Source organism: Triticum urartu, chromosome 3A, assembly GCF_056163025.1.
Source record: "Triticum urartu cultivar PI428250 chromosome 3A, HENAU_Tu73, whole genome shotgun sequence".
Lineage (NCBI taxonomy): Eukaryota > Viridiplantae > Streptophyta > Magnoliopsida > Poales > Poaceae > Triticum > Triticum urartu.
Window position 1 is genome coordinate 130,518,598 of NC_141875.1, and position 11,552 is coordinate 130,530,149.

The 11,552-nt window shown below is 44.2% G+C and overlaps 2 protein-coding genes across 3 annotated transcripts; one reads left to right on the forward strand and one right to left on the reverse strand.

The window, feature by feature from the left end:
• The first annotated feature begins 947 nt into the window (after positions 1-947).
• LOC125530985 (trigger factor) lies at positions 948-2,070 on the forward strand. Its single transcript, XM_048695388.2, has one exon. It carries the CDS (start codon positions 1,134-1,136, stop codon positions 1,851-1,853), a length of 720 nt encoding a protein of 239 aa, XP_048551345.1. The 5' UTR covers positions 948-1,133; the 3' UTR covers positions 1,854-2,070.
• Positions 2,071-3,740: 1,670 nt separating this feature from the next.
• On the reverse strand, positions 3,741-10,799 carry LOC125530986 (uncharacterized). 2 transcript variants are annotated; one of them, XM_048695389.2, is made up of 5 exons: positions 9,646-10,799; positions 7,185-8,175; positions 5,409-6,570; positions 5,230-5,319; positions 3,741-4,458 (listed from the first exon to the last, which is right to left on the reverse strand). In XM_048695389.2, the coding sequence occupies exons 1-5, from the start codon at positions 10,340-10,342 to the stop codon at positions 3,922-3,924; spliced, it is 3,477 nt and encodes a 1,158-aa protein (XP_048551346.2). In that variant the 5' UTR covers positions 10,343-10,799; the 3' UTR covers positions 3,741-3,921. The 2 variants fall into 2 exon arrangements, with proteins under 2 accessions (XP_048551346.2, XP_087402728.1); XM_087546602.1 differs by having other exon boundaries at positions 7,185-8,178.
• Between the last annotated feature and the right edge of the window lie 753 nt (positions 10,800-11,552).

Here is an 11,552-nt window from a genome sequence, read left to right on the forward strand (position 1 = left end):
AAGAGCCCGTGCGTTGCAACGGGACAGAAAAAAACACACGCTCTTAACCCAATAACAACTCAAGACCCTGATAGGTAGACGCTTTTTATTTTAAAATGGCATCACATTTGTGTTCCCGGCGGCGGTCTCAATGCTCACACAGCGAAAATGCATTTGAATGTGTTCTGTCCTAAGGCGTCTCTCTCTCTCTCTCTCTCTCACACACACACACACACGCGGGGTGAGAAAAATGTTGTTTTTCCTGCGAGGTTTTCCAGAGTTGTGTATGCGTGGTTATCAATGATTTTTTCCTCTCAATCTAGTTTTAATGTGTGTTTATTTGCAATTTGGATCGCCACCAGTGCGAAAGAAAAACGGACCATGCACTATAGATTAAGTTTGCACCCAAATTAATAGTTTAGAAATATTTAATAGCTAAAAGTAACAGCATATTTAGATTCTACACATTTTTCTAATCAAATTTCATATATAATATGTTAAAATCGAAGTTACGGTTTAAAAGATATGGATAATTTTGTTTTACATAAACTATGGATTGATTAACCGAGAGGTCAGGGGATTTTCTGTTAAAACACAAAAAAACGATTTGTATGACTTAAATATGAATGGCGGGTTGATTACCTGAAACGTCAGTGGGTTTTCTAAGAAAATTAAAAAACAGTTCGGTATTACTTAAAGATGGACTGCAGGTTGATTTCAACAAACTACAGGGATTTTTTTGCAGAAGAGAGCGACGGACGATCAGAAACCCTCCGTGCTTTATTATTAGGTAGAGAAAGTCGGGCCGATGTCTTTCCTCTAAAAAAAGGTAGGAGAGTGAGAAAGAGTGATGTTGTGGGAGGGCAAAAGTGGAAAACATAAAAATTTCATAGAGATTTCAACGTGCAAACATAAAACGACTTATATTTCGGTTCGGAGGGAATATCATCATAGCCAGCCATTGTTTTGCGTTTGGCTCGCTCGTGGAGATTAGACGCAAGAGTTTACCTAAAGCTCAAGAAAGAAACTTGAGGCCCTGAGCCCTTGACCCACCAAGCCCCTAGCCCGCCCCTTACCGAAGCAGCAAATCGGCTATCGGCTAGAGCGCAAACCCCCCACCACGCCACCACCGATCGCATCGCGAGTTCGCGACCATGGACGACGTTGTCACCGACGCGCCGCCGCCGTCCCGCTTCTCCCCCGACGACCTCGACAACTTCGCCGCACCCCTGCCGCAGCCCACCCCCATCCTCGTCGTCTCCCCAAACCCTAGCCCCGCCCCGCGGCTCCTCGTCGTCCTCATCTCCCCCACCTCCCTCGCCCTCCTCCCCTCCCCGCCGCCTCCTCTCCACGCCTCCCTCCTCCTCCCAGACCTCCCCTTGAAGCAGTCCCGCGCGCCCATCCGCGTCTACCTCCACCCCTCCTCCGGCGCCCTCCTCGCCGTCGCCCACGGCGCCATCCCCGCCCACCGCACGCGCGCCGCCGCCAGGAGCCTCATCTCCGGGCTCCAGCCGGAGGAGGTCCTGGTCCTGGACGCGGTCCGCAGCGGGGCGTACAGGGGCAGGCTCTCCGCGGACGAGCTGGTGGAGGGGAAGCTGGAGACCGGGGCGGCGCGGCGGCGGGGAGGCGTGGGCGCGGCCAAGGGCGTCGCGGCGCTGGCGCCTCCGGGGAGCGTGATGGACGGGCTCGGCGCCGCCGTGATGACGGAGTGCGAGATCCGGGGGAAGGCCGCGAGCATGGTGGTGACCTGGCCGGCGGCCGCCAGGCCCTCCGACTTCGGGGTCATGCGGCGCGTGGCGGCGGAGCTCGGCGTCGATCTGAAGGCCGCGGCCAGGGTCTCCGGCCGGGCCGGGTTGGGCGCGCTGTATACTTAAGATGATATCCCTTCCACTTCCCTGTGCTCATGGTTCGTCTTGTTTGGCTTGTGCTATTGAGAAGAGAAGTTCAGAGAAAATCCCAAGATGTATCAGGGATTCAGTATTCAGCAATGTTGTGTTCGGGCATTCTACGACAGGATTATGGACACACAAACTAAACTTTACTAGTGCATTTCGGTGGTGCTATCGATGTTTTTATGTTGTTGAATGTTTCTATGCCTGCGTTCAGAATTTGTGCCTATCTGCTGCTTCCCACACCACAACCAACATCACCACCACCATGGGAGCAACTTTTGCACAGTCGCCATAGCGGCTCCATCCCTATAGTAACCGCCAATATGGTGATTTTGACTGAAAATGTCACTAGCGAAGTCAAGCCTGCGAGATTTCATATTTGGAGGTTTGTGTAGTGTTGGGTTGAATGGTGCTCCATCCGCCCACAGCCTCCACATGTTGGACTGGAGCGATCGTGACGGCCTAAAGAGGAGTTAGATCGACACCGTTGTTCGCAATTGTGAGAAGCATTAGATGGGACATCCACATAGATGTCTAGATTGCATCTCACAATTTCAAGCATCGTCGTCAGAATCAAGTCGCAACCACCGAAATCACTGCCGAAATCGATACCCGCCGCCAAAATCATCACTGGAATCGTCTTCACTCTCAACGACGTGCTTGTGGTCGTCCTCCCCCTCGCCAGAATCAAGTCACAACCGCTACGTTGATATGTGTGACCTTTGGTCCACTATTATTGGTCAACTGAATTACTCCAATTGGAGAATAAGTATGTAGCCAATAACATATGACTTTGGATCCCATCGCCTTTCCGCTCAACTTTATCCTAGTTTTGCCGAAGGAGCAATCCACTAAAAATTCCATCTGCCCCTACCGTACTCTAGCTTGGTAGTAAATTATGGAGGCTGAGTGCCTCAAAAAAAAATTATGGAGGCTGAGATATGTTGACTGCATTTGCACGCCATCTGTCCACCCTTCAAGGATATGACAACTGTGCTAGAGTTGCTCTAGCACATAGCAAACCATGTTCATTACCATGTGAGAAAGCCCATTTAGAAAAACAATTGCAAATTTTAAACTTTATTTTAACATGGATATTAACCCCTCCCTGTCTAGGTTTCCCTAACTGCACATACATTTTGATTAAAGGTTTAAAATATGCACATACAAGGTGCTTAGAAAATGTGCTTAGAGGATAGACATTTAATTAGACATCTATTCTCTCCTATAGAGATAAGCACTAATGCTCAAGAAAACAAAGTTTATTTTACAAAGGACCTACCTATGCAAGCACCTGTACAAGGCCTAAAACGATCCAAGCTCATTACTTGTTTTAGTCTTCACAGCATATGTAATTTTGAAGTAAAACAATGACAAGTATTTTGGAACGGGGGGAGTACTTATTCATCCCTACAAACTCATGTACACGACAAATTACTGTATGCAAAAATAAATAAAGCAACAAAAACTAAAACTTAAGTAGTGGCAATTTTACTTTTCATTTAGCAAAAAAAAATCAACAATAAATGTGAGATAGCACTAATTTTCAAAACGACTAATGGAAAACCAAAATTGAAACTTAAACTTTTTTTAGGGTGTCTGGTTTCCCCTTAAAACAGGACAGACGACAAGACTAGAGCTCTAAGACCCAGGTTCAATTTTTCTCCATAACCTGTATACGGACCCTTCATCCCTACAAACTCTTGTATCGAACAAATAAACCAAAAAGGCAAAGAAAAAAGTAGCGTAATTTTAAATTTTCGTTTTGCAAGAAAAAACAAAGATAAACCTACCTCATAACTGGGTGCTACCAAAATTAGAGTAGCATGGCAATTTCAGATTGGAAAAAACTAAAAAAAAAACATGAGATGGAGAAGAAAGCTTTTATTATTGATCGCTGCCAGACACACTGCGGCAGAACAAGGAACACACTGGAGAATGCTGCCAATTCTCCTAGAGAAACAAAATATGATGGGGAAAAAGAAACGCATGGGGGTACCAGCCGAAGGAGATGGGATACTAATTGGAGCAATAAATGGAATTAATTGTTTTAAGTACTCCCAGGAGAGCAAGGTATCCGGTTAAAATTAACCCTACAACCTGGCATGACATCCTCGCACGACTGAGAACCAGAGGCAAATGTAGCATCAGAAATGACACCCGAAAACTGCTCTTTCGGAACGTCGGAAACACTGCCAATAGAGCTGCAACAAGGTTGCAAAGCTTTGCGAGGGAGGAGCTTCCCCTCACCGTTGCTCGGAACTTGCAGCCCCTCAGCATGGTTGATGCTGAGGCTTTTGTCTTCAACATCTGCGCCTACCTTGTCTTCTCCTGTCTTGCTGCAGTTTTTCGCCAAACCAGGCATGCTAGAAACCACTGCATGATGAGACTGGCCGTTATTATCTACTTCATCGCGCATATCATCAGTACAAGGCAATGCCTGGTCCTCGCCAGCAGCAACATTTTTCCCCACCACCACGTCCACAGAAGCCTCCTTGATCATCTCTTCACTTTCTGGTTGTGAAGATGATGCGAGAGCTTTGGACTTCCTAGAACCAGTGCTTGAACTATAAAGCTTCATGGCATTCTGTACAAGTTAAAAACACATCAATAATAAACATGGGTTCAACATGGAGTAATGCATTCAAAGATTGCTATACTTTATGGCCGAGGGCTGTAACCCAAGTTAGAGAACAATAGATGCAACATTAAGAAGGTTCTGATGTAATAATTCCCAGACGTAATATAGTTGTTCCATTAACCTCGTAGCCATTAAACAAAGATACTTCATTACACTGCTGAACAAGCCACAGTAACATTATTTCTGTACTGGATTTAAAGTAATGTATAAACATGTTTGGCTAAATAAACAATGATAATAAGCTCAGATACAGGACAATAATTTCAAGCCAAACAACAGATAAAGATAGTTAATGTTTCAAGACTCTAGGTTGTCTAGGCCGAGGATTACACATGCAATATAGGCATTGTGGCATACTTCATGGACAAATTTTAGACTTTCCAGTGCCATGTATGCTAGTACCTGCTCAATGTAAGTCATCAAAACAAGAAAAATATTGGGAACAGCCAGCACTATGGTTTGACACATAGGTGGCTCAGTTTGGCCTCCAGCTTTAGAAGTCATATAGCCTATTGCCCTATTCCATGCAGGTATATAGATTATGTTTTTCTTGGCAGATTATCACATGAAAGAAAAATGCCCTGACCAAGAAGCTTGAATAATATGGTGAACAGAAGATGTGACAAATATTAAACATAACCATTTATGCACTGGCCTATCGTGAAGGTTTGTAAGTGGGTCATCCAAAAAATCATAGTTAATCTTGGAGAAATGTACCTCAAATACAGAAGTTGTTTCCCCTGAAAATATGGACTTTATCATGTATTTGAAACCTTGAGCTTGATGTCCATGCTCATCTTTATTATTCTGAAAAAGGGAAGAGAATACTTGGTCAATGTTGATAAAAATGAAACTTTTTTAAACAGAAAACTGAACATGTAAATCATTCCAGCTACCTTCAAGCACCGACGCATGGTAGATTCACATCCAGCCAGCTCCAACTCCCCCGCCATTGTACTGCATTTTTTGTACAGCTCTGGTGAAGCAAGGCTTGTCGAAATATCAAGCCTCTTGAAGTATTTGGAGCAAAACCGAGAATCCACTTTTACAATAGAAGGCCCAGGAGTTGCCTCAGATCTATATTTTGGAGCATGTGCGTCAGTTTTTTCAGCATTAGCCTCAACTGTTTTGACTTCAGAGCTTTGACTTTGATTTTGAGCTGGGAGTTGCATTAACGAAGGCTTGTCAGAAGTATGAGATGAAAGTGGCACCTCCGACTCTAACTGCTGTTGAAAATCAGGATCATTATTCTGGCCATAGCTGTGTGAGTATTCTTCAAAGACACTTCTACTTGCATCCCAACCAGGTACCCGAGAGATATATGGGTCTTCTGCAGGATTGTGCCATGGAAATGGTTGTACACAATGAGGAAAACTTTCAGGATGTCCATGCAAAGGATAATGCATCCCAGCATGATTCGTATCCATAGATGGCCGCATCCCAAATAAAGATTGAGGGAACTGGTGGATAGCTGGGTGAAAACCAGGGATTGGAGGACCATGCTGGAAAGGACCAAAACCACTTGGTACTGGTGAAGGCCATGAAGGCGGATTATTCCAAGTGCTACCATGCCCTCTTGCATTATCAACAGTACCACTTCTTCTGGGGCGGCTGCTTGACCTGCGTTCTCTAATCTGGCTCCTATTATCATCATCAAAGGATCTTTGATTGTCCATCTCAGGTCTATCACGTGGCAGATGGAGATGCCCTGGTGATGCACTTTGATAGTTCTTCTCAGTAGCTTGACGATTCAATAATAACTCATGATGTCTGGTATTGCCTTTCTTCACTGAGCCATCAACAGCATCATGATTATGCCTCAGATTGCTCCGGTTGGAAACTTGACAATCACTCGCTGATGGTGGTCTGTCATTAAAATGGATTGGTCGGCCATCAGATCTCAAATTTCTACCATCTTTCAAGGGCAGAGAGGATTCATTGCTATTTGCATCAGTTTTACTAAGACCCTCAACTGATTGAAAGTCAGATGTTCGTCTATGTCTTCCAAGAGCAGCACCATTCTCCCTGGGTGAGGATTCTTCTTGCTTAGGGAAATGCCTGAAATAAATAGTAATTTAATAAATCTCTAGATAGTCACATCCACGCAGCTTGTAACTGCTAACAACTTATAGCTTTACGAACAGAGGCCTTTTAAAATAGAGAAAAGAAGCTTAGAATTTCAGTGCCAGTCACATGCAGGAAATGATGATGATAAGTGCCCACAATTACTAGAACTACATCCATGTTTTCACTCTTACCAGTTCTAAGCTCTATAAGAAACAGGCGATAAATACATGTCAAAAAGAGAAAATGGAACTGAATTCAGACTCAAGTAATCTCTCATCAGATCCATCTCCAATAAGACAATGCAGCTCCATCAGTAAACACTATTCACGGATTAGCTTCACACAATCTCCATATAATCTAGATCTCTTTATAACGAGTCAGTGGTGCTTTTATTACTTGGCAGAGGAGAACTGGGTTTCTTTACTTCAGTTGTTGATCTTCCTATCCTTGTGTATTTGTACCATTACAGAACATAAATAATTTATTCAACAAAATCAAATTCTAAAGACACAAAGGTAGATATAAAGATGCGGTCACTCCAATTTGAACAGTTGAAATGTAATGTAATGCGGAGAAGAATGTGGTCAACAGTTTCAGAAAATTACCTGCTTTGCTCCTTCACAGGATATGTGCTGGATCTGGTGGGGCTCTTCCTCTCAAAATCCCTCCTCCGAGAATCAACCTTCTCATATTCTCGCCTACGGTCTTCACTGGAAACAAATGAGCTTACATCAGACCTGCGTTTAGCATCTCCATGATATTCTTTTGCATTCCTGGGTTCCAGATCACCATTATGACCGCTTTCTTCATAAGACCTTTTCTTCCCTTTGCTGTCATCTCTATACTTAGAGCTCCTATGATCAGCAGCAGATGTATCAACCTCACTGTCATGGAGTCTACTTTTATTGTGCCTGCTCTCTGAATAATTATGTTCCTCTTTGCAGTGCTTTTCCAATGACCTGTCTCTAGTGCTGTCCTTTGAGGATCGCACATCCCATGATCCACCATCTTGACTCCTATGATATCTATAAAGATCATCTCGATGTTTCTCTCTAGAGCTGTTATCAGATCTTTCATTCCTAGATTTCTCTTCATCTCGATGTTTCTCTCTAGAGCTGTTATCAGATCTTTCATTCCTAGGTTTCTCTTCATCTCTAGGCTTATCTTTGTATCTTTCGTCCTTATATCGGTCCTCCTCTTTAGATCTTTCCCCTTTGTATTTTACATCCCTATGTCTATCTTCATGTCTCAACCTTTCCTCTTTGTACCTTTCATCTCTATGCAGTTCCTCATCTTTATGCCTATCGTCTTTGTGTTTGTTACTTTTATGCCTGTCCTGAGCTTTGGACCTATCATCTCTATATTTTTCTTCTCTATGTTTTTCCACACCTCTAGGCATGTCATCTTTCAATTTCTCATCTGTGTGTTGCTGCTCGTAACATCCATCAGTTTTGGTACGAGCATCCCGAGGCATGGTTTGCCTTCCCTTGCTGCTGCTTTGTAACTCATCTTTCGCAGCAGACTGTTCCTTTGTTTTCCTGTGCCTCCCATTCTTTTCAGATTCTCCATCGTGCAACTCATCTTCACGATGACGGTCTGCTAATAGAAAGACAAATAAAATAATATCAATAGAAATTATATATAAATGCTTCAGATATATAAAACATGATCAGAAGGCCCAGATCCCAACAAACCCACACCAATACTCTCTTGATTACTACGGTATTACGGTCCTAAGATTATGACCATATTACCACTTGCTGGATTTTGTAGGCTAATTAAACCATAGCAAATGATCATGATGTAGGCTGTATCCTTATGAGAAGAAGTATACAGAGCATACACAAATATAACAAATGAAGTGATGGACAAGACTAGATAATTGTTGAGTGGCTATGATCGTCAGAGAGCTTATTTTGAAAATTGATAAAAACAAATAGATAACAAATAAGACCCGCAAAAAAAAGATAACAAATAAGACAGCATAAACTATTTCGAATCACATCCATTCTACCACTTCATAGAAACAAGCCACAATAAAACTTATTACACATATCCATCTTGTCAACTGAAAACATGGTTCATTTACTTATAAATTACATTCCCTCCGCCCAGACATGTAAACCCGCATAATTGTGTGTGCAGCCTAACACAATCCTAATCAATAAATCATCAAAACAATCTAGACAGTTGAACTCTGCAACTCACACATGTGTGTACATACAATGTAAAGGTTTAATATATTGTACAAAAGCATGCAACATTTGTGCAGGCTTAAATGAGCAAAGATGTGTCACCAATTTTGCACAACTAACTGACACTGGCATGCAAATCCATATGGCATGTGGGTGCTCAATATAAACGTTAGATTTAGGCCCTTATATGCACTCAATCCCAATGCAAGGTGGGTGACTCATGGGTAGTACCAACATATGTTTATACCTTTGGGAAGGATCAAGGATGACAAGAGAAGCAGAAGCCATAAGTAATTTGCAAGGTATCATGAAAACTAAAATTTTAGCTGACATGTAGTATGGAATTCTGGTTGAAGCAGAGGAAATAGCCAGGTAGAATAGCATGCACAAACAACAAATAGCAACACCAACTCTCACTAGACTGTGGGCAAAGCTATAATACTGTGACTCATGAGTCATACTACATGAAACAAAAGCCAGGGATTCTTCCTATATTAAAAAAAATCACTAGTCAAGGAAGTACAAGACAAGCAGATGTGAGATAGGACCAGATTAAGGCAAATGTTACATAATGGAGGTTATGTTCTTCGCGATGAGTAAAGTCAGACAAAGGTCAAGTAATAAAGTTTTCATATGGTCATAAACTCATAACATCATATAATATTAGATTCTAGTCTAATTTTAAGTTTAGTAACTTGAGCATTTGAAGTTTCTCCTTCTGTTGTTACCGATATCTCAACAAGAACTATGCAATCTGGTAGGTGTTCATGTTCCATATGATCCTTTGGCCAGTATAGCAAGTGATACTTCATCATGACTATCTATCTACCAACAAGTTTTAAGTATGAAGAGCAAGCTGAAAAATACCTACCATCAGTTCCTCCATTGGAATAATTCTTCGTTTTATCGCTGTCCAAATCTCGTGTTTTCACCTCTTTGTTTCTTGGCGTAGCTTTCAGTGATGCATCATGCCTGCGCTCACTCCCCTTTTCATGATCCTTACTCCTATCCTTCACAATCTTATGCTGCTGATCTGTGCTGTCTTCCTTCAGCGTCAACACTTGCTTGCTTTCCTTTGACTTCTCTGGCTCAAGCTCCCTCCCCCTCTCCTTCACTCGGTGATGCTCGCCCGAAGTATGCTCCTCCAACAATAATGCCTCTTTATCTGACTTCCTTCTGGCAACCTCGTTGGCCCTATCATACTCCTTACTAGACTTCCTTGCAGACTTCCCCTTCACATCACCATCTGAACTCCTGGACTTCTTCGAGTCATGGTAACCGACTCTCTCATCCTCTTCGCCGTAACTCCACCTGTCATCCCCGGTGGCATTATCCTTCTCCCCTCTGCTCTTCCTCTTCTTCTGCCCGTCAGCCGACGAACCAGATGCCTCGCCCGCGTTGGAAAGCTTTGCAGGCCGCTTCTCGTGGTCCTCCGAGCCCTTGGAGGCCCTAACGGCGGCCGCCTTCCAGTCCTCGTGCTCCCGCGGCCGCGGATCCTCGTCGGAGTCCGACCTGTCCCGCTCCTCCCGGTCGTGCTTGCGGGACCTGCGTCGCGTGCTCCTCGGCATCGTGGCGGCTTCCAAACCTCAATCCCACGGCCAAAGGTTCGCCGGAGCCGCGCCTATTATGAAACCCTGCGCCCCCTGAATCCTCAGCAGAGGGGCGGAACCCGGGCAGAGCGTACGCAAATCCACCGGAACTCCTCGTCTCACCGCGGGAACCGCCGAGGACGCTCCGAGCATATATAAGCAAGCAGATGCGGAAACTTCCGGGGAGGCTGCGGGGATTCACCGGGGCTCGAGTCCGACGACGAGGCGGCGGGGGGCGGGGCAGAGCGAACTGGACTAGGATTCGGAGACAGGCGGCGGGGCGGCGGGTGGAGGCTTGGAGGAATCGAATCGAATCGAATCGGAATGGGATACGAGCAGCGGCCGGATAGGCGGAGGAGGGATTGGGATTGGGGATTGGAGGAGGGGAACGGGCGGGGGCGAGAGAAGGGACGCGATCGCCGATTTTTTGGGGATTTATCTTTTTTTTCCTTCCAAAGAAAGTTTCTGTTTCCGCTAGGGCGTCGCGTGTGGCGTGTAGCAGGCGGGCGTGACGGAAATACCCACCGTGCGGTTGCGTCGGCTGAGCGTGGGCAGCGGTTGGTATTGGCCGCGGATCAGGGGCAGCGCGGTAATTTTGGTGGGACTTTCCGTTCGCTTGTGTCCCGTTTTTGTTTTCGGTCTCAACCTTGGTGATCTTTTCTCGCGCAGTTGTTTCTCGTGCGCTTAAGGGACGATAATCTGGAGTATGTGCTGCCCAATGTCAATTGTCACGCTAGCTCATTTCAAAAAAAAAAATTGTCACGCTAGCTTTATCAGGACCTCCTGTTCATCGCAGCATTTCAAATAAAAATGGTACAACATAAAATTCAAAATTTTGGCAGCATTTCATTTGTATTTTCAAGACAAACAACATGACAATATATATTGACAAGCATGACACATACTATATGACATCAACATAACACAAATTTCAAGTGCAATATCATAAGGTAGCAAGTTCATCCAGCACATCCAAAAACAAACGGCCATACATGTCAAGTTCACATACCAAATCGCCGAAAAGCTTAACAAATGACGTCCATTGCAACAAAATTAACCCAATCTGATCCGAAAATTTACACAACACACCACAATGTCAAAAAAAATTGGTTTAGATAATCAAATCTGATGTGATCATTCATGCATCGGCCCATACGCAGTACATGGTCTTCTCTTCCTTACAACAGCT